General features: G+C 36.5%; 3 protein-coding genes across 7 annotated transcripts; 1 reads left to right on the top strand and 2 right to left on the bottom strand.

The window, feature by feature from the left end:
• Nucleotides 1–11: 11 nt before the first annotated feature.
• LOC306847708 (GA-binding protein subunit beta-1-like) lies at nt 12–5,939 on the bottom strand. 3 transcript variants are annotated; one of them, XM_079381829.1, is made up of 8 exons: nt 5,800–5,939; nt 4,976–5,083; nt 4,306–4,473; nt 3,162–3,356; nt 2,947–3,085; nt 2,663–2,830; nt 1,746–1,858; nt 12–1,622 (listed from the first exon to the last, which is right to left on the bottom strand). In XM_079381829.1, exons 2-8 carry the CDS (start codon nt 5,081–5,083, stop codon nt 1,293–1,295), a joined length of 1,221 nt encoding a protein of 406 aa, XP_079237955.1. In that variant the 5' UTR covers nt 5,800–5,939; the 3' UTR covers nt 12–1,292. The 3 variants fall into 3 exon arrangements, with proteins under 3 accessions (XP_079237955.1, XP_079237954.1, XP_079237956.1); XM_079381828.1 differs by having other exon boundaries at nt 4,955–5,083; nt 5,800–5,937; XM_079381830.1 differs by having other exon boundaries at nt 5,649–5,924.
• Nucleotides 5,940–6,691: 752 nt separating this feature from the next.
• LOC306846956 (protein AF1q-like) lies at nt 6,692–7,479 on the bottom strand (the record flags this gene model as incomplete). Its single annotated transcript, XM_079380677.1, has 1 exon — nt 6,692–7,479. One exon carries the CDS (start codon nt 7,477–7,479, stop codon nt 7,222–7,224), a length of 258 nt encoding a protein of 85 aa, XP_079236803.1. The 3' UTR covers nt 6,692–7,221.
• A 5,565-nt stretch (nt 7,480–13,044) lies between these two features.
• mindy1 (MINDY lysine 48 deubiquitinase 1) lies at nt 13,045–22,989 on the top strand. 3 transcript variants are annotated; one of them, XM_079380611.1, is made up of 13 exons: nt 13,067–13,210; nt 13,507–13,577; nt 13,759–13,899; nt 14,152–14,490; nt 14,587–14,784; nt 16,201–16,258; nt 18,466–18,530; nt 18,993–19,151; nt 19,230–19,332; nt 19,456–19,598; nt 20,227–20,418; nt 20,647–20,787; nt 22,126–22,989. In XM_079380611.1, the coding sequence occupies exons 3-13, from the start codon at nt 13,879–13,881 to the stop codon at nt 22,204–22,206; spliced, it is 1,500 nt and encodes a 499-aa protein (XP_079236737.1). In that variant the 5' UTR covers nt 13,067–13,210; nt 13,507–13,577; nt 13,759–13,878; the 3' UTR covers nt 22,207–22,989. The 3 variants fall into 3 exon arrangements, with proteins under 3 accessions (XP_079236736.1, XP_079236735.1, XP_079236737.1); XM_079380610.1 differs by having other exon boundaries at nt 13,045–13,210; nt 13,759–13,824; nt 14,152–14,784; XM_079380609.1 differs by having other exon boundaries at nt 13,050–13,210; nt 14,152–14,784.
• The last annotated feature ends 13 nt before the right edge of the window (nt 22,990–23,002 follow it).

Raw genomic sequence — 23,002 nt, 5'->3', positions numbered from 1 at the left:
ATAAATTGATCATTGCAATATTTTTAATCAAAAATAAGTCAAAAGCTTTTATACATCACTTAAGCAAGTAACACAAGTGAGCGAAACTAAGCTCAAGATTTTGCATTTACACCAGTGTAGCTCTATAAACTTGTAGTGCCAGTATATTACTACGGTTCATGTTTACAATGTGAGAGTGGAAACATTAAAAAATAAGAAACATTCATCATTTTATGAATGGTTAAAATGGCAAATAATTACATAATTCTTATGCGAGACATTTATGCATCTCAACTGTTTACAACTGACCATTTCTGCTGAGGTTACGACTTTTATGTCCTTGACAAACATAATCTACTGCCACCATTTTGTTTTATAGCACAAAATGTGAATAAATTGAAATCACTTCTGTTCTTGCCACATATTGCAGATATCTGTATGTCAGATAATCAGAAACCACTTATTTTTTCATAACTCAGGGAGGTCACATTATGCATTATAAAATACAAAACCCTGATACTGGATTTAGACTTTTTACATTTGTGAAAGCTTTTTACTTTGTCACTGTTCACAAGAGCTCTCAACTTAAGATTCAAAGTAATTAAACATTATACATAGAAAGAAATACAAGTTACACATGGAATGCGAGTTAGATGTTCAATTAATGGGAATTCTATATTTTATACCCACTGAAACAAATACCATATATGCAATAATTCATGTAGAATCCTTTATGAGTTAAAACTAAACATGACCAAAGGCACTTTTAATTGACCTATAGATTTTAAAATTCTCCGCCGGAAAAAGAACAGATTGCCTATAAATCAAATTCATGAAATTGGTGCGTTATTTTACTTTCAATGCATAGAACATAACGCTGCTGCATTCTGAGATGAAGTTTCACTGTTTATTTACAAAAGCGATGAAACTGTCTGAATAAGGCAGCTACATTTCTAAGGGAGCTCAAAAACATACAGTTTGCAAAGAGTTCAATCCTGAGTGAACCTTTTCCAGCTGTTTTGAAGAACCCCATCGAGGACAAATCAGGGGTGACCACTTTTAAGGACACTACAGATACAGACTCCCAGAAAGAATCATCTTCCCTGGTCATGTGTGTGTGTGTGTGTGTGTGCGCATATGATGCACATTGTGGTTGTTTCTTTGTGAACTCATTTAAAGCAAGAAACATTAACCTGAACAGAACAAGGAAATAAATTACAAAAAGGACTTAATTGCCCCCCAAAAAATTGTCGAAATGAACCAAAGCAAAACCATGCTGATGCACTCTTTGGTTGCTTGAGCACTGAGTTCTTTTATGAAATGACTTCGGTGTGACCCGCCGTGGCTTCCACTAAAGTTATCTGCTCGTCCGCAGAGTCGATCTCTTCTGTTTTGATGACTACGCCACCTTCTGAAAACATGACTACTTCCTCTTCTCCCTCCGTTGTTTCTTCGATTCCGACCTCTTCATGCACAAACACGACGTGCTCCTGGTCCAGGGCCATGGTGCCGTTGCTCTGTCCGTTTTCCATGGCTTCCAGTTTCATGCGGTACTCCTCGGCTTCCTGCTCTTTGCGGAGCAACTGCTGACGATAGGCTTGAGCTTTCCTGTTAGCTTCCTGTAACTGCCACTGGAGATGCTCCTGGAGATAAGATCAAGATGGGGTGGGGTCATTTTTAACACTTTTGCTCTTAGGGTGTAACACTTTAAGGCGTCACAGAGTATGAAGTGTAAACGTAATTTATTTTACAGCTTTTACACTCACTGTTTCACCGGTCTCTGTATTATTGGATGAAACTTCAATTTTTCTTTTACGGGCAGGAGGTTCAGAGTCATCAACCACTTCCTCTGTGATTTGATTGGATTGAACTGCCAATACTAATAAAAAAATAAATAAATAATTAAAACAAGAACACCTTTAAAGACAAAGTACAAGATTGTGGTTAAAATATACTATACCTGGCAATGAATGAATGTAATAATTAAAATAATTAATGTTTATTTAGCAAGCATTCAATTGATCAAAATTGACAGGACTTTTACATTGTAAACAATACATTCTATTTCAAATAGTCTATACAATACTTTCTATTGATGAAGGATTCCTGAAAAAATGTTTTTCAAAATGGAAAATAAATATTTCTTGAATACATCATGTGACACTAAAGACTGGAGTAATAGCTGCTGAAAATCCATCTTTACAAATTACATTTCAAAATATATTCAAATAGAAAATAGTTATTTAAAACGGTAAAAATTCAAATTATAACTTTTACCGTTTTTGACTAAATAAAGGCAGCATTGATGAGCATAATAAAACAGCATTTCAGTGTGACATTAAAATTGAATTGCATTGAAGCTAATACAAAAATGTTGTTTCTCCTAAAACAGTAATTTCTTCCTCTGGAAATTACCTTTATTCTTAAAATTGAGTATTCAGCCTTTAATCTCGTATTTCTACAACTTCACTCTTCTATTGTTACAACTTTGTTACAATTTTATTCTCAACATATTTAGTCTTTATTCTCGTAATCTATTTTTTTTTGTGCTAAAATGCTGTCAAATATAAGAGATTTCTTTCAAAAATAGGAAAAACTTACCGACCCCAAACTACATATTAATCTAAAACTGTAACACTGAGCCGTTCTCTTCAAAATCCAAAATAATTCTAGGAAGACATACCTTGTCGTCCATCCTGCATTGTGACAAAGAACGGTTGGCCGAGTCCATTAGTCTGCAGATTTCCATGTTGATCTGTTAATATGGTTATGACCCTCTGACCCGATTCATTCACCATTTGCTGGATACTCGAGTCCAAGGCACTGACAGCAATGGCCTCCTCTGTGTCACCTAAACATCGAGGGAAAACAGAAAACAAAAAGCAATTGTAGGTTTAATTACTATTTAAGTTTAAAAAACATGATATTATTCCATTCCATATTTATTTTCTAGTCAACGTATCGTACCCGAGTTGGTTTTGATCAAGTCAGTGAGGTTGAAGCCCCCTTGGATGTTTGGGATGCCCTGAATGATGAACTGTGGGGTGGAGCTGCCGTTTATGATTGACGCTTCGGCATTCCTGTTCACCTGATTCTGCATTCCCTCCTAACACACAAAGAGGATTTAACATCTTTAACATTTCTGAAACAACTCTGTAATGTTTTCCACGAACACAACAAACCTGTAATAGTTGTATAAGTTCAGCATGTTGCATGTCGACCGCGATATCAAAAGCTGATTTGTCAAACTTGCTGAGGGTGTGTACATCAGCGCCATGTTTGATCAACAGCTCTGCGACGTTGTGATGGCCGTGCTGGGCTGCCCAATGAAGAGCCGTCATCTTCAACATGTCCTTGGCATTTATGTCGGCACCACTCTAAAACATAAAAAAGAAATTTAAAGGGGTCATCGGATGCCCATTTTCCACAAGTTGGTATGATTCTTTAGGGTCTTAAGGAAAAGTCTATAACATACTTTGGTTAAAATTTCTCAATGGTAGTGTAAAATAACACCCTACCCGGCCAAAAACAGCTCTTTTCAGAGCAAGCCGTTTTCTTGCATGCCGCTTTAAATGCAAATGAGCTCTGCTGACCCCCCCCCTCTCTTCCGAGCCGCTCTCTGAGAGACTGTAAACTTTATCCGCATTCATCGTGACTTTCTAATTAGCACGTTATTAGGAAAGGCGATTTGCAAAGATTCATAAAAAAAACGTATACTTCTTCTGTAGGTGAAGCTGGATCACGAACGATTCGCGCAAACAGACACATTTAGGTAGATCGCCAGGCGCATTTCCTTCACAAATAAATGTAATCCACTGTGTCTTCAGCGGCTTAGATGTCAAGAGTAAATGATGACTGCTGTGTTCATCATTACATCTAACAACAAAACACCTAAATCGCTTAGGAGTCATTCTTGTCTACATCTGCTCCAGCATCAAAACAATGGCAGACTGATGACAGCTCACTCAGGGCGGGTCTAAGGTAAGACACCAGTCCAGTCTGTGCTGAAACGCTACTGTCAATCAACTATCGTGAGAGGGGCCTGGGTCTGTGTGACGTCACACAGACAAGAAGCTGAGACGGCTTGATTTGAGAAAGTGGTAAAGATTTTAGTAGATAAAAAAAAAACACACTGGGTGGATTTTTATCATTATAGGGTGGTTGTGTACACACACTGCCAAAACACATTTATGTTCAAACAACATATCAAAGTGCATTTTGCATCCAATGATCCCTTTAAGAGACTTCGGTCTCCTCAGCTAACAAACTGAGATTAGGAATATGTTTAGTACATTAAAAAAACATAAAACACAAGCATTGCCTTACCCTGATTAATAAATCCACAATGACCTCATGGCCCTCTGTGGCCGCCATGTGCAGTGGGGTCCTGTCCACTTTGGTTCGGGCATCTCTGCTGACACCCGCCCTCAGCAGCACTTCAGCAGTAGAGTAATGACCATGCTGGGCTGCTAAATGTAATGGAGATGTTCCAAGCTGCAAAAAACGTTAAGAGACAAGCAAATGAAAATACGCCAAAGCAGGTTTGTGTGTATGCGTATATATCATTTTTAGCTGAAGAAAAGGAGAAAAAGTCTCAGTTTTAAAATTCCCTGATACTTCAACGTTTTTTAATAGGATCTGTCTACATTGACTTGTACACGCACAGAAATTGGATGGAAAAAAAAAATCATTAGAAGGGACAGTGTGTTATCATTTGTAGGCTATATACAATAAAACATGGTTTTTAATGCAACAATTATTATAGCATAATTGCCTTCATATTCTACATGCAGGTTTTATGAAGGTAAATAAGATTTTTAAAGAGCAACTTCTAATAGATCTCTGTTACTCTTTAATTCACTGGAGTTTGTCAATGTAAATTGTCACAAGACGACAATATTCGTCGACATTTTCAAGGGCAATGATGATGCTGTTTCTTGTGAAAGCTAAGCCCATAATTATATTAACTCCTAACATTATTTATAACACGACAGACCCAGTCTGTCGTGAACGGAGCTCCATTGGCCATCAGCGTCCTGACTTCATCATCATGACCGATCCGAGCTGCTTCTAAAAGACGCTTTCCCAAATCCACCAAAGACATCTAGACAAAGACAGACATTAAAAATACCATAATGATAATAAAACTGTATTATTATATGATGATGATGCTTGTGTACAAATCTAACAGAGATATATTGGAATGGTGAAAATGTTGATCTGACCAATAATAAGCTAAATCCTTAACTTCATGTCAAGTTATGTAGTGACTGACTAAATGTAAATATGACTCGTGTGTATCAAATTAAGAAAGTACAGTTATCAAATTGACCTATATATTTACATACATATTTCAAAGTCTAAAAATATCACTAATAAGAAGAAAATACTGTTTCCAACTCCTTACAGATATCTGTATTTTGTATAACAACTTGTCCAACTATTTTCATCGGTCCAGAATCTATCGTGCACAGATTTCGACAAGCCATTTGCGTTTATTTCTCATAAAATGTTTAAAAACACATAAACCAGTGCAGTAATCAGCTAAACAATGTACTTATAAGCAAACAAGCTGATAACGTTACTCTAAAAAAAAAGTGAATAAATGAACAACAGCGTAATGAAAACAGAAATAACAGAGAGCGAATGACTCTTATAAAAACACATACCTAAAAACATATGAAATGCATCAGTGGGTAATGTTAAATATCTAACGGTGATTTTAAAGCTCGTATTTTATATGCCATGTGGAGCCGAGCTGATCACACACATCCTCCATCTGCGCCACCAACTAATGCGATCTGTGCATATTAAACTTACCTTTATACCGTGTCTGTAGGACGTATATTGCGTGATATTAAAGCACTATATAGTTTTTCCTGCTGTATTTCTCAACTGGCTGGACATAAACATATCTGTGCGTTTAAAGCGCATTCGGATATGGCGGCTGCTTTAACCCCGGAAATAAAAGTGAAGGCGTTCAGACCCCGCGGACGTGTCTCAAAACCTAGTGTGCTGCCTACTCAGACAGCATGCTTGAGCCTACTAGATGCGGTTTAACACCATAAATCCTGCATGAGCCTATGATGCTCAAAAATGCTGACTAGGTAGTCAGCTCACTTGGTTTTGAAGCAAAGCCTATTCAACTGTATAGATAATATTTTGATTTATAAATAATTGTAACTGTAGCCTATATAATATATAGATTTTCTGTTTACTTGATTTTCTATTTATTATATATACATATGATATTCCCAAAATATTGATATATATGACTCAATCATTTTTTTTATTGGTTTCTGACTATTGATGTATATAAATTATTAAGTTTTTATCTTAACTGTGATGTAAATGAATAACTTTGCTTGGTATAATATTTAATACTGCAAACTTTTCTACACTGCTACCCAGTTGTGTTCCAAAACACCTGTGCTTATCGAGAAACCACAGGAAAACTAAAATTAAAAACTAAAAATATATATATTTTTTATCTTGCACAAAATCTACTGCAAGTTTGAGTTGCAAAGTTAGAACTAAAACACTTTTGCACCTGTTGCATTGGGGGGGGGGGGGGGGGGGGGGTGAATATGTTTGTGTGTAATGCTGTAATGTGTCTCTCAATTTCTCACATTGGTCAATGTTCATAAATATAATCTATTTAGCTATAAAATGATAAAAGAAACATGAATACACATGCATTTTTATTCATTTAGCAGCAAGCTCATTTTAATTGGCATCTGACATTTGTCCTCAAACATAATGGGGAAAAAACTGTGAAAAGCATTAGTTGTGCATTTTAACATGGACATCCGTTCAATATAAAAACCCTTTTAAGTGAGATTCCAGTTTAAACTAATACATTACTATATGCATTAATATTACAAATCATTTGGCAGACAATAATATTATATAGTTTTAGATGTATTATTTGTTCTAAATCTCCTGAATTTGGCATATTATGATCTAGACATCCCAATCTTATATCATGGCCAATTGATCAGTCACATAGTGTACAGGGCAGTGAGATACTAAATAGTGTAACTATTACATCCATATTCAGTAATGCACTACTAGTTTAATCAAACAAGAACCCGGTTTTCAGTTTACTGACATGGTTTGACAAGAAAGGCATGATACATGACTCTTGTATTCATTAATATCAGATTGGAGTAGGGAATCGGTGCAACCACAGTGGCATTAAACACAGATTTGGGCAGGAACTGAGAATTGCACTGCAGTGTCTTATAACAGCAGGCTGAAATCCAAGATATCGATATTAGCGATGGGCTCTTTCCAGTAGTTGAAGGAGGAGTACTTCAACAGCTCCAAATCCTCTTCCTCCTCCAGTCCCAGGGGTTTTTGGGAGCTCTTGGTTGACCTTGCTTCCTTAGACTTGGGTATAGAAATGCCAAGGTCTTCCAGCTCCGACAGGTCCAGTGATGGGATGGGCTGCCTCCAAAACATGAAGGAGTCAAACTGGCTGCTGGTTGTGTCTAACATTTCGATCTGCGCATTAAGAAGAGATTAAAATATGAGCACTGCACTGCTGCCAAGCAAATATTCATATGGATTCATAAATTGCATAAGACAATCTCAACTAACTCGTTTCAAAGAATACATTGCATTGCTTGCTATTTAAAAACCTGTTTACTTTTTCCCTCAGGGAGCTCCTGACTACCCCATGAGCTATTTTCAGTTACCTGCTATTTTCAGGGAAACTTGAGCAATTTACATCTGTAAAACAACTTTCATATGAAGGCCAAAGGTTAAAATATAATATAAAACAAGCACAATTATTATATTAATTATAATAAACTAACATATCCATTGTATTATAATTGTACTATAAATTGATGATTCAAATCATTTTAAGTTATGCTAATTATCTGTAAGCAATTTAAAATGTAAAAATAACTTTAATATGCATGTCAAAGCAGAAATTATCAATATGATAATTATAAGAGAAGAAATAATAAAACAGTGGCAACAAAAAGCGAAAATATCATGTTCAAGAATCGTCTGTGCGATTGTGTCTGCACTTTAGGCGTCTAATTATATTAATATATTGTAACTAGAGGGAAGTAAATAAAATGAAAGCAATTTACATGTGCAAATAACTTTCATACGCATGTCAAATGATGAATATATTGTAAAACTAGTAATACTGAAAACCTGTTATCAGTATGATTATTATAAAATAAGGAAAAATAAAAATGTGGTGGCAACAAAAATCTTAGATGTCATATTCTAGAATTATCCATATGATAGTGTCTGCATATTAAGCATCTAATTATATTAATATTATAATTAGATGCAAGATTTATGACCTTACAGTAAAATGAAATATATTGTATAAATGTTGTACTAGGCTATAATAACAACTTATCATCATTATGCCTATAATAATAAAAAAGTAATAATAAAAAAGCATATGATGGTGTCCACACTTCTGCCATCTAATCATATTAATATATTATAATTAGATGCAAGATTTAAGACCTTACAGGAATAATATCAAAGTAACATTATCTTTTCATTACAAAAAATATATATCATTTGGAAGCTGCAATTTAAAAACATATGCCAATGATTATAATGAATTGAGCTGCGCGTTCATGTCGCGTCGTGGGGTGAATTAGCTCTGGCCATACAATACAATGCAGCGGCGGGATACGCCCAGATTTCAGAGACAATCGGTGGATGAGGTCCTTAAAGGACCATCTGGAATAGCCTGCATGGTTTTTTCCCCCAGCATCTTACATGCACATCTATTAAAAGACGAGCTCTCGCAGCCCCAAAAATAGTGATGGCGCATCTCATGACAAAGCATTTCAGAGATGCTTCAGTTCAGTGGTAAGCATGGATTACACGCAACTAACCTTAAATAGGCCTCAAGCAAAAACATTCACTAGCAAAAGACGCTCAAATTACTATTATTTTTACCTGACAGTTGAGGTCATTAATTCATTAGTCTGGACATCATGCCTATGTGATGGAACACCAAAATCCTTTGAACTGGATTAAAACTGAAATATTGCTCAACAAAAGGAATAATTGAAAGAACATACCCCTAGTATGTGATCAGATTGGTTCTCTCTGAATTACAAGCTGGTTTGTAGTAATTCGGATTTGAAGAAGAATGGAAGATGCACCCTGTTCGGTCTCGATCTTCTCTCTGGCTGCTCAGCATGAACCAACCGCACCCAGCATCACTAGAGACAGTCCTGAAGATTTGCATTCGCCCCGCCCACCTTCTGTGTGCGACTGATGGGGACCAGTGACAGGTGCATAATCAGCGTCAGGTGGGTGTGGCTGATCTACTGTTCTAATGAAGTTATTTTGTGGTGTCTTTACAACCTCTGGTACCCATTTGCATCTGTTAACGACCCCTTCTTGTTTTTTTGCAAGTGGAGTCGTCTGTTTGTTGATTGGCTGAGTTCAGTGTCCATCAGGTCCCTTCGACCCTTCTTTCCACTGACTGAATATCCTGAACGCAAAACGGAAATGTATTGATAATTTCAGTAGAATAAAATGCTCAGCTTTAGTGTGTGAATATTTATTTTAATTTAGTTAATACCAGATGCACAGACTGTAAATGTTTCAGTAGATTAATATTAAAATCACGGTAGATATTTACAGAAGCTTTTAGATAAGTAGTGTGCAAAAAGATAACACAGTATATTGTTATTCAGTATCATCCCTGTTATGAAATACAGAATATTCAATACTGTATTATAGGCCTAATTTGATAATAATAATAAATTGGTACATGAAATGAGCAGTGTTGGGCAGTAGTTAGTAGTAATTTAGTTACTGTAATAATTTTACTTTTTGCTGTAACTAGATTTCAGTAATAATATTACAGTTACCATCCATAAAACAGCTTAGTTACTTAGTTACTTTTGATGCCTCAACCCCACTGATTTAAAATCCAACAATCAAATAATTCCTAGATTTATTTTCATAATTTTCACGACTCGTATATGCATGTGATGTCCCCAGTGCAGCAGGCAAGCTTGGAATATGGAAAAGCTTACATTCTGCAGATAGAAATATTGCATTATATTGATTTTGTCAGGAAAAAAGATGATCTGAACACTGTGTAAGTTGTAGCTTTACATTACTCTGGGATTACATCCCACCCACATCCCTCTGATCAGCATTTGGTACATTATATTACTATAATTAAAAAACTTTTGGGAAAATTAAACAGTTTCTTACAAACGTATGTGATTTGATAAAATACGTAATGAAATATAATCGTATATGGGTAACGGAGAAATTACAATTAGCTTCAAGCTACACATGACAATTAATGAGATTAATACAACACTTCTACTTGAATGTCACTATCAATCACTATTGAGTATTTGTAAGAACTTCGGACTACAATCCAATGTGGATTTTGGTCAAATGGTGAGGCAGAAATACAGTGCCCTCCATGAGTATTGGAACAGTGAAGACAAAATTGCTCTGTTGGTTGTGGAGTCAAGACATTTACAAATATGATTAAAAGATGAATATGAGACAAAACTACAGAATGTCACATTTTATTATTAGCCGTTTCAACACGTGTTTTACCAAATAAACAGAACAGCACTTTTAGAGTTCACCCCACTCATTGATGTGAGCATAAGTATTGGGGCAGTTGAACATAAGGCAGATATAAAAGATTGAAAGCTATTATTTAGTTGCAGATCCCTTGCGCACAATCACAGCAGTGAGTCTGCGACCCATAGACATCACCAGACTCCTGGTCTCATCCTTTGAAATGCTTTTCTCAGCCTTTAATGGAGCCAATTCCAATTGTTGCTTGTTTTGGGGAGTTTCTGCCTTTACTCTTCTCTCCAGCTGGTGAAATTCATGTTCAATCAGATTTAAATCTGCAGATTGACTTGGCCAATCTAAGACTTTCCATTTCTTTCCCCTTATAAATTCCTTGACTGAACTGGCAGGGTGTTTTGGGTCATTGTCTATTGATGCAATATGAAGCACTTCCCAATTAATCTGGTGGCATTTTCTTGAATATTGGTGGGCAAGATGGTTTTGCACCCTTCCAAATTCATTCTGCTACTGTCATCATACATTAAGTCATCAGTAAAGATGAGAGGGCCTGTTCCAGAGGCAGCCATGCATGCCCATGCCATGACACCACCTCCACCATGCTTTACAGATAAGGCTGTATGCTTGGGATCATTTGCCGTTCCCTTTTTTTCTCCACATTTTTGCTTTCCCATCACTTAGATAAAGGTTCATCTTTGTCTCATCTGTCCATAAACACAGTTCCAAAACTCTTCTGGCTCACCTTTGTGCTTTTTTGCAAACTCTAATCTTGCCTTTCTATTTTTGGTGCTGGTCAGAGGTTTGCATCTTGCTGTGTAGCATCTGTAATTCTGTGTCAAAGTCTCCTGAGGACAGTAGATTGTCAGAGCATCACCCCAGCTTTCTGGAAGTTGTTGGTGATTTTACAGACATGTCTTTTAGGATTCATTTTCACAGCTTTTATGATTAGTCTGTCATCAACTACTGTTGTTTTCTCAGCCGATCAGGTCGTTGTTGGTTGCTGGTGGTTTCCAAACTCTTGATTTCTCCATGCCCTTTGTTTTTGCTATAGCTCTAATTGACTTCCTCTTTTCTTTTAGCATCCAAATTGCTTGCTTTTCTCTCAAAGTCAACTCCCTCGTCTTCATCCTGGTTTGTGTGTGTCATCATCGAATGCAAGATTCAGAATACAGAAGTAATGGATATAACTGATACAACACATTCCCTGCTTTTAATATCTGAAGAATTAATGCAACAGGACACAGCTGATCACTTAGAAAGACCTGTGAGGCAACTGCTCCAATACTTATGCTCCCATCAGATAGAGGGATGAAACTCTAAAAGTGCTGAACTTCTTAGCTGGTAAAACATCTATGTGTTGAATCACCCAATAATAAAATGTGACATTCTGTAGTTTTGTCTCATATTCATCTTTTAATCATATTTGCAAATGTCCTGACTCCACAGCCAACAGAGCAAATTTGTCTTTACTTTTCCAATACTTTTGGAGGGCACTGTATGTTGTTAGTAACATTCAAGAAGAATTTAATGTGGAAGATACACAGTTACAACTTCTGTGGGGCATGAAGAAAAAGTAATGTAGCTAGTAGTGTAACTAATTACTGTTGCCAGAAAGTAATAGGTAAAGTAACAATATTACTTTTGAAAGGAGTAACTAGTAAAGAGTAATATATTACATTCTTTGAGTAACTAGCCCAACACTGGAAATGAGTGACTGGCATGAAAAAAACAAGCTTCAGAACTCATACAAACACATGAGACGAAAATAAATGATTTACACTAGATTTGAGCTCATGCCCAGCTAGTGAAAAACAGTTAAACATTCACTAAATCTGCATTTTTGTACCCTACATTGTGCTTGCAGTCAGTAAAAAAAATAAAATAATAATAATTAAATTAGGGCTATATGATATTGCTGAAATCGAAAGGGTTTTATAATAAAGTGTATTTATTAATGTGTTCTAAAGAAAGAAAGAGAGAAAGAAAGACAATGATCATTCTGTCATTATTTTTGTGGAACACAAAAGGACATGTTTGAGAGAATGTTTAAGACTGACAGCCTTAGTAACTATTCCTCATTCATTGCATCATTTCACCCAGACAGTGAATGTAAATAAAGCTGTCATTCTTCTTAACATTTCCTTTTGTGTTCTGCTATAGAAAGAAAGTCGTATTGGTTGGAAAAATGAGGGTGACTAATTAATGACAGAATTTCTATTCTATTCTATTCTATTCTATTCTATTCTATTCTATTCTATTCTATTCTATTCTATTCTATTCTAGAGTTTCTGCACTTCCATCCTCCAACCACGAGATGCCACTAGATAGCTGATAATAATTCATATCCCATACGTCGTAAAATATCAAAACATTTTACAGCAGCAATTTTGCTAGTATGACTTAACAAAACCCTTTGCTAAATATAGAAAATACCGCTGAGTAATAAAGAGTATATTAGCTTCCGGCGTGACGTTACTGTTTACAAACACAGGCACCGGAAGTGAGACAGGCAAAAAACAAGATTACGGAAAGAGAGACGTACGCTGTACCAGCCGAACAGATAGACAGCAAAACCTCTAGATTTCATCCAGACACCTTCACTGGATTATTGTGTTTGTTTTAGGGGCAAAGAAGCACGTTTTTAAAGACCTGCAGAAAGCTCGCTATGGTAAGTTTCTGCTAATGCAGGGCGAAGTGCTATACGTTACTCTTATCAAGATTGTTAATACACACTAGCCTAGTATGTTTATGAACTCACATACTGTACTGAGTAGAAGAGAAGCTGTCTTTTGCAAATAAACTGGCAAATAAATACCTTATTGTTCTAAAAGGACACAATCCTTGTGTTGGCAGTTAAGTTATTAGCAACCTCATCTGCAGTGTTTATTCTATAAAATGACAACACTTGCTCATTTGCAATTTTACTAAGTGATTATTGTCTAAATTTCTTCCTGTTTGTTTCAGAGTTTGTGAAATTCACAATGTGAGATCAGAAAACTTTCTTAACCTCCAGAGTGTCACCCTTCAGTGATCAGGTGAAAACTAACCCGAAGGGTCTTTAAACATAGGCTATGTAAATATTATGCATGAAATAGTTTTGCCAAACAAAATATTGTAACTCTAAGGCTTATATTTTTATGTCTATTGCACAGTAATGCATTCTGGTTTGTACATGTAGAGTTTGTAAATGCTGACATGCTTTGTGTTCGTCCACAGAAAGCCTCCCTGTGACTCAGCTGTTCCCAGAATTAGGCAATTCAAAAACAACACGACTAGGCAGAGGTGTGCCGAAAAACTGCCACTTTAACAGTTTCTTCCTTTGCATGCTTGTGATGGATGTGGCATGAAAGCAAGAAAGTACTACGTTTTTAACTTAAGAAGAATTTGATGTAATATATCTGGCTTTTTGGTGCAAGAGATAAAAGACTAGAAAACTAAAACCCAATAATATGAAGGAAGCAAAAATACAATTTTTGGGAAAAGCAAACTGACACTGCCAGATTTTTTTATTTTATTTTATCAACAACTGAAGAATTTAAAAATCATATTTGCTTTCAACCCAACTTTAATTGGCTCTGTTAATTATAAGCACACAATCTCACCCGTCAGGTCATGGCAGATTCTTGCCCAGACACCGTTGATGGTGAGATTATAGGCGTTTCGGAGGGACAGCAGTTAAAAACAACCAAAAATGAGGACTTTGATGCTGCTAGACCACAGGACGAGGAAATCAGCCAAAAAGAGGGTGACACCAATACTGAGCAATCCTCTGGGAGTATTTCTCACCTTATGAAAGATGACCTCACAACATGCAAAGAACCTCCTACAACCACAGCGTCTCTTGAAGATGATGCTAATGCGGCTCAATCCGTGACCAGTAAAAGCCAAGACAAAACCGATGAATCTGAGATCCTCAATAGCCAATCCTACACGGCCAGCCAATCAGAGGTGACACCCACTTTCTCCATGGCCAGTCTGGAGTTCTCTGAGGAGACTAATGGGATTCCTCCTGATGGACCTTTGATTTCGTCCAAATCTGCTCAGGATGGCAACCAAGACCTCTCTCAGGGGAGCGCAGGGGCCTGTGCGGGGGCTGCGAGGGCATCAGAGCCTAGCATGCCGGCATATTATTTTGTCAAGTGGATTACCTGGAAAGAGAAGAAGACGGCCATTATCACGCAGAGCGAGAACGGACCCTGCCCCCTGATTGCCATCATGAACATCCTGTTGTTGCGGTGGAAGGTAAGCCATTTAGCATTACCTGCTCGTCATAGTCGAGCTGTTGAGTACAAATACATGGAGCAAAGCAAGTACAGTATGTCTGGTGTTTGATAAGGCAAGCATCACTTATACTGTTCAAACACTGTTTGTTTTACTGATGTGAAAGATACTTAGAATTTTGCAAGTCATCTGACATGATTTTTGCCACAATTAACAATAACTGGACAAAAAATAGTTACAAAATGTAGTCCATCTGTGTTGCATTGACTAAATCAGTGATTAATATAATATGTGACCCTGGACCACAAAACTTTAAGTCGCTGGGGTATATTTGTAACAATAGCCCAAAATATATTTTATGGGTCAAAATTGATTTTTCTTTTATGCCAAAAATTATTAGGATATTAAGTAAAGATCATGTTCTATGAAGATATTTTGTAAATTTCCTACCATAAATATATCAAAACTTAATTTTTGATTAGTAATATGGATTGCTAAGGACTTCATTTGGAAAACTTTAAAGATGATTTTCTCAATATATTGAGAATTCTGCACCCTCAGATTCCAGATTTTCAAATAGTTGTATCTCTGCCAAATATTGTCCTATCCTAACAAACCATACATCAATCTTATTTATTCAGCTTTCAGATGATGTATAAATCTCAATTTCGAAAAATTGACCTTTATGACTGGTTTTGTGGTCCTGGGTCACGTATGTAGAAATATTCATCTTACCTGATTTAAAAAAAAAAAGATATTAATACGTTTATTCATCAGTGAATTAAATTACTCAAAAGTAAAAGTTAAAACAATTATGTTACACAAAATTTCTATTTCAAATAAATTTTATTCTTTTGAACTTTCTGTTCATGACAGAATGCTAAAAAACATCACATCGTGTCATCACAGGAATAAATTACATTTTACAATATAATAAAATATAAAATCTTAAAATGTATATTAAAAGTAGTTATTTTAAATTGTAATAATATTTCACAATATTACTGTTTTGCTGTATTTTTCATTATACAAATGCAGCCTTAGTGAGCATATGGCTTCTTTAAAAACATTAATAATCTTACCGACCCAGAACTTTTGAATAGTAGTGTATATATAAATATATAGAATGCATTGTAATCAATGATATCAGTATTTAGCGGAGTAAAATTTTCCCACTACTCACTGACCTAGTAATAGACTCATGACTCTCCTTATCTGTTCATGTGCGTTACTGTATAGACACTATTTCTGATTACAGTAAAATACTGATAACACATTCAAGACAAAAAGTGTTGTGTAATAGAAGAAAAAATGTAGACTAGGGTGTGCCGTGCCTGAAAGCAGAAGTGTTTGTTTGTGAATTTTCTTGTTCATGTACTTTAGCTCATTATGTGTATGTAAAGTATGAACTGTAAGAAGTCTGTGTCGATTCTTCAGGTGAAGTTGCCGGCTCAGATGGAAGTGGTCACCACTGAAGAGCTGATGGCTCATCTTGGTAGGATGTTTTAGAGCACTGGACATGCAGTATCTGTTTCAATATGTTACATCAAATTACATTAAAACACAAAGTGCACACAGCAGCACATCTATCGTGGTAATGGACCGTAATAAGTTAAGGAGCTCTAGTGATGCACCACAGTAAACTTTATGGTTGGAATCAGATGGCTGATGTGACTTGAGAAGGAGGGGGTGTGGTTACTGTGTGAAAACATTTGTGTTTCAGTACCATTAATGGCACCCCAATCATGGATTATACCAATAAGTCTCTGCTCTTTGTGTAAGTAGTTTAGAAGATGCTTTTAGGTTAAGTGCCTCGCTCAAGGACACAATGGTAATACTTTCTGACCCCTCGATGGGTTTGAATCCTTACTAGTCCAGATGTTTAAAGTAAAAGTTCACCCAAAAATGAAAATTTGCCATCCTTAGGCCATCTAAAACATTTGTTGGAAAAGTTTAGTATTACATCACTTGCTCACCAATGCAGGTGCATCTCAGAAAATTAGAATGAAAAAGTTCATTTTTTCTTGTAACTTATTTCAAAAAGTGAAACTTTCATATATTTTAGATTCATTTAATGTAAAGTAAAACACTTCAAAAGTTTTTTTGTTTTAATTTTGATGATTAGAGCTTACAGCTAATGAAAGTGAAAAATCTGTATCTCAAAATATTAGAATATTTACATTTGAGTTTCAATAAATGACCATCCATAAGTATAAATTCCGGGTATCTCTTGTTCTTTGAAACCACAATAATGGGGATGACTGCTGATTTGGCAATGGTCCAGAAGACGATCACTGACACCCTCCACAAAGAGGGTAAGTCACAGAGGGTCATTACTGAAAGGAGTGGCTGTTCAAGGAGTGCTGTATCAAAGCATATTAAATGCAATGTTGACTGGAAGGAAGAAATTGGGTAGGAAAAGGTGCACAAGCAACAGGGATGACCGCAAGCTTCAGAATACTGTCAAGCAAAGCTGATTCAAACACTTGGGAGAGCTTCACAAGGAGTGGACTGAAGCTGGAGTCAGTGCATCAAGAGTCACCATGCTCAGACGTCTTCAGGAAAAGGGCTACCAAGCCACTTCTGAACCAGAGACAACGTCAGAAGCATCTTACCTGGGCTGTGGAGAAAAAGAACTGGACTGTTGCTCAGTGGTCCAAAGTCCTCTTTTCAGATGAAAGTAAATTTTGCTTTTCATTTGGAAATCAAGGTCTGGAGTCTGGAGGAAGACTGGAGAGGCACAGAATCCAGGCTGCCTGAAGTCCAGTGTGAAGTCAGTGATGATTTGGGGTGCCGTGACGTCTGCTGGTGTAGGTCCATTGTGTTTTCTGAAGTCCAAAGTCAATGCAGCTGTCTACCAGGAGATTTTAGAGCACTTTATGCTTCCATCTGCTAACAAGCTTTATGGAGATGCTGATTTCCTTTTCCAGCTGGACTTTAGCACCTGTCCACAGTGCAAAAACCACTTCCAAGTGCTTTGCTGACCATGATATTACTGTGCTTGATTGGCCAGCCAACATGCCTGACCTGAACCTTTATCACCTGTTTGGACTCTCATTTTGACGGCACCCATCCACTGCAAAGGATCCATTGGTGAGCAAGTGATGTAATGCTAGATTTCTCTAAATCTGATGAAGAAACAAACTCAACTATATCTTGAATAAATTTAGTAAATTTTCAGCAAATTTTCATATTTGGGTGAGCTATTCCTTTAACTACCACTCTTGATCAGCTATGGGTGTAGGTTTTGTTTTACAGTGTCCCTAAAATGTTTTTGGAAACTTTTGCACATTGAAGTCACGTACATGAATATCATTGCACTGCATTAAATAACAAAATTCAAACCAAGTGGCAACTGTAAAAAAAATCTTTTTTTTTAAATTCCTATTAACCAACGGGTGTCACTGTCATAGTATTTATGTACTTATATTTATTTGATACAATGACATTTTAAGTGTGGCTTAAGTGTCCAAATATTTTTTGGAGCCACTGTATATCAGCTCTTATTAGGTCACAGCTAGACAGATAAACATGTGATGAGGATGTTATGTTGCTGAGTGATGGGGAGATAAACCAGAAGTGCTTTCACAAACAATACAAATATGTTTGACATGAAAAGGTGACACTTCTCAAATCACACAACCTTTGACAAAAAGCTGAAGTGTTTTTGAAATGCTTAAGCCTAACTTTTTCTCGTTCTAGGTGAATGTGTGCTGTCCATCAAACCGCGGGAGAAAGCAGAAGGCATGAAGCTCAATTTCCAGCAGGTAAATCGTAGTGTGGGAGAACCATTATAACAGGCTCAGAGCTGCACGTCTAGTGAATATTATTAACGTTAAGCAGATGGGCTGCGCTTAAAACCTCAGGACCAAAAGACATATACAATCAGTGAATGAGGCCTTCAGTCTTTGAATGAAGGCTTGTGATCCCTTCATTAACAATTCCAACAATTCCAATGTGTGTTTGTGCTTATAGATGCACAAATTAATTTTTTTTTTTTTTTATACAATTTCGTGATTACAACATAATAGGTTAGCTAAGAGCAGTCACCATGTTTTGTGGTAAATATTACTTATACTATCTTCCACTTGACCCAAATATTTCAATATATCACACGCTGAGGCCTATAACATAACCGTCATAAACTAGCCTGAAATAGCTTCATGTATTTGTATGTATTTTTGTCTCAGCAGACTTTGTTTTTTATTGTATTTTCATCCCCTTCACAGAACATGAGCGACGCGATGGCTGTGCTGCCAAAGTTGTCCACAGGCCTCGACGTTAATGTGCGTTTTACAGGTGTGTCGGACTTTGAGTACACGCCTGAATGCATCGTCTTTGATCTGCTTGACATTCCGCTCTACCACGGCTGGCTTGTTGACCCACAGGTATGTCAGCAGAAACATTATATAACATGTGAATTCTGTGTATCCAAACAACAATACAAGTGCTCCATTCTTCTTCAGAGTCCTGAGGTGGTGTCTGCAGTGGGAAAACTCAGCTACAACCAACTGGTGGAGAAGATCATAGAGTTTAAGCACTCGACAGATAGCAGTCAAGTCAGTGAAGGTACATTTAATGTTATTTCTTCTTATACAACGAATGGCTCAGACATTGTATATCACAGGTGTGTGGACTCCTAAGCATTGTATTAATGGCTGATGGTAAATCTTAATGTCTGTTTGTTGACAGGTTTGATAGCAGAGCAATTTTTGGAATCCACAGCAACCCAGCTGTCGTATCATGGCCTGTGTGAGCTCAACACGACAGCCAAGGAGGGAGAACTGTCTGTATTTTTCAGGAACAACCACTTCAGCACTATGATAAAGCACAAGGTGTTTAGCAGCCTTCCCACTCCAACACTCTCCATAGCAGCTAAGCTGATAATAACAACCCCAGCAACGTCAAGCCGCTTTAGACCCACCACCAAAAAAAGATTGTGATGCAGACTTTTACAGCAAAAATAGCACAGAAGTCTTTATTTGCTTACGTTTTTGAGCCGAAGTGAAACATTTAGCTTGAGTAACTGCATTTTGAACTGTGGAGTTCAACAACAATCAATCTTTAAAGGCTGTTTTCTCAAAATGCTTTTTTTAGTTTGATTTCTATCTATATTCTTAAGGGTTTTACAGAGAGGTTTATCGCTATATAATTGACCTGATTTTAAGATTTTATTCCTCAACAAACAGTCAAAATGAGTGTTTTTTTCTGTCTGTTTCTGATATATATATATTTCAATTTTTGGGCGAACTATCCCTTTAAGTAAATCCAGTAAACTACAAGCAAAAAAAAAGCAACATATTTTGGTTTGTATGATAATGGTACTTGAATCTCATTGAATTGCTTACGTTCAAATTCTTACTGAGATGCATTTGAAATTCAAATGGCTTTGTCACTGTTATTTAGTCAGCAACAGTATATCTGCTGACCAGTGAACAGTATGTTCAATGTGTGAATTTGCAGGGTCACCTTTACCTGCTGGTCACAGATCAAGGCTTCCTGCAGGAGGAGAGCGTGGTGTGGGAGAGTCTCCATAATGTGGAGGGGGATGGGAATTTCTGTGACTCAGATTTCAGATTGTGCCACCCTTCCCAGAAGCCCTCAGCAGCCAGCCAGCCCTCCGCACAACAACAGCAGCAAATGCAGATCGACCAGGTGATTAAGATTTTGCCTGCTTTTTCCTATCAAATAGGTGTAAGAGTAGCCAATAATATCACAGCCCAATACCCCCTTGTGATCCAATCAAATCCCAATGCAAAACAAATCTACATTATTTCCCAGTGATTATTCTGTTCCACTCAGAAATTAGTAATTTGAGAAAGCCGTTGCATGCCCAACATTGGTTTAAGATTGATTCAGTGAATGTTTGGATGTGTTATCCAGGACTATCTGGTGGCGATGTCCCTGCAGCAGCAGCAGGGTGAAGCTCCTGGACCCTTGAGTGATCTTGAGCTGGCCAGACAGCTGCAGCAGGAGGAGTACCAGCAGCCACAGACACAACAGCACCAGCCCTCGGCAGGACAGGTACTTCCTGTCTTTCCTTCAGGAAGAAACGCTTGTGCATGAAACTTGAGATTAAAACATTCTTTGAGATTAAATTGGCTTTATTCATGAAACCCTAGCAGAATGAATGTCTGAGTAAATCCATTATAAACCATTGTGTAAACTGTTGTATTCAATATAGTGTAGTGATTTACAAAAAAGTAGATTCATGAATGATTTACACACATTTGTTTTCGTTATCTCAAAGTACTTTCCTGTAAAAATGTTTTTTTAACTGTCTTATGATTAGTCTCTTAGGATCATTTATTTGGTCAAAAAATAGCAAATATTGTGCAGTATTATTACAATTTTAAAGAAATGTTTTCAATTTGAACATTTTAAAATGTAATTTATTCCTGTGATGGATTCAGCATCATATGATTCTTCAGAAATCATTCTAATATGCCGATTTAGTCCTCAAGAAGCTTTTCTTATTATCAGTGTTGAAAACAGTGCTGCTTAATTATTTCCAGATAAATAGAAAAATAGAAAGATTAAATTAAATTTTTTGTAACATTAGACATGTCTTTACATTTGCTTTTGTTCATTGCATCCTTGCTGAATAAAAAAAATATATATTTCTTAAAAAAAAGAAAAGAAAATGGTAGTATAGTTCACCCAAAAATTTTGCCATCATTTATTCACCATCATGCCGTTACAAACCTGTATGATTCTTCCTGATATTTCAAATAATTTTCTATGAACTGTCTTGATGTGGTAGGGAGGCTTGTTTCTGCCATGGGATTAAAAATAATAATTATAATTACGACTATTTCTTTCACAATTCTGCTGAAATACAGTTTTTCCTGTATTGTCTTTTGTCCTCACAATTCTGAGAAAAGAAATTGTGAGAAAACGTCACAATTACCCTTTTTGATTTAATCACGTAGCAGAAACAAACAAAAAAAGCAGAATTGCTAGATGTAAGAATTCTGAAAAAAATTAAAAATTGCGAGACGTAAGCTCAATGTAAAAAATGTCAAAATGTAAATTCTGAAAATAAAATTCTAAATTGAGAGATGTACACTTTTTTTGAAGAAGAAAGTCAAAATTGCAAAATGTAAATTCAGAATTCTGGAAAAAGTCCATATTGTGAGATTGTAAACTTTTTTTTATTTTTTCTCTGCGGGGGTCAAAATTGCTCCCAAAAAAGCTTCATAAAGACTAAAACAACTATTTCTTTAAAAAGCATAAAGCAGTTGTCAGATGCCCTTTGTAAACATTTCCCCACTCAGTTAAAGATGTCTGCAGCAGTGTAGTTATTAGTAAATTCAGAAGACTTACTGAACTCTAAATGTGTATTTGGTCATATTCCTACAGATGAGAGGTCAGGCCGCATCTCAGCACGGAGGACAGAGGCGCCGGGAAAAGAAGGACGATTCGGATTGTTGTATTCTTTAGGTCAGAGTCCACTCACCACCATAACCAGACTCTCAAAGCCAGTTCGGCTTCAGTTAACAGTTTTTCTTGCAGACCTGTCGTCCAAATGCCAAGCCTGCCTTTACAGTACAGTTGACCCCTCGTTTTCGCCTTTCCTTTATCCTCATGGTTTGAGCTGTAGCTCATCGTTGTCTACTGGACCAAATAAAGGTAGCAATTGTTTCTAAGCACTAATGAGAGTTTGTTTGAGTGTTACTGTGGAGCTCCTAACTATGCCATTAAAGATTGAAGACCGTAATGGTAAATAATCAGGTATTGTAATAAGAATTTAATATTACACTGAAATGCTACTGTCTCACGTTGATCTGTACATAGTTACTTGTCATTGGTTTTTCATCCAAAGTGATGTACAGTACACAAAGTACACAGGGCTCCATGGAGCTAATAAAAGCCACCTCTGTTAACAAGAAATGGGTGACCATTGATTTATGAAACGTCTGGAATATTGGTATTAGACAAAGAAACTTAAGTGCAGCGTTTTTGGTGCAGTCATCAAAATCATTTTGCACACGTACACGTTTAGTATTATCAAACACATGCACAATGGGCTCCAAAATCTGAGCGCTTTTGTGAAAATGCTTCTTTTTCATTTTTGTCTAATACAAACCTGATGATCATAAATAAAAGAGCATATGTGCTTTAATTGAAGAGCGAACATCTGGCTGTACAAAGAGACATGATCAATGTCACAAATTTATGTACATTTGGATTCAGAGAATTAAAGCGTCACTGTCTTTTTGTTTCATAACTTATTTGA

The sequence above is a fragment of the Barbus barbus genome (genome assembly GCF_936440315.1).
Source record: "Barbus barbus genome assembly, chromosome: 27".
Lineage (NCBI taxonomy): Eukaryota > Metazoa > Chordata > Actinopteri > Cypriniformes > Cyprinidae > Barbus > Barbus barbus.
The sequence above is the reverse complement of the archived record's forward strand: the minus strand, read 5'-3'. Positions and strand labels throughout refer to the sequence as shown.

Coding starts and splice junctions, on each gene's coding strand:
- LOC306847708 (XM_079381828.1), bottom strand. CDS start 5,083: ATGTCTTTGGTGGATTTGGGAAAGCGTCTTTTAGAAGCAGCTCGGATC. Junction 3,086..3,161: donor AACTTATACAACTATTACAG/GTTTGTTGTGTT, acceptor TTTGTGTGTTAG/GAGGGAATGCAGAATCAGGT. Junction 1,623..1,745: donor ATACAGAGACCGGTGAAACA/GTGAGTGTAAAA, acceptor TCTTATCTCCAG/GAGCATCTCCAGTGGCAGTT.
- mindy1 (XM_079380609.1), top strand. CDS start 13,879: ATGTGGCATGAAAGCAAGAAA. Junction 16,259..18,465: donor AGAGCTGATGGCTCATCTTG/GTAGGATGTTTT, acceptor TTCTCGTTCTAG/GTGAATGTGTGCTGTCCATC. Junction 18,531..18,992: donor TGAAGCTCAATTTCCAGCAG/GTAAATCGTAGT, acceptor TCCCCTTCACAG/AACATGAGCGACGCGATGGC.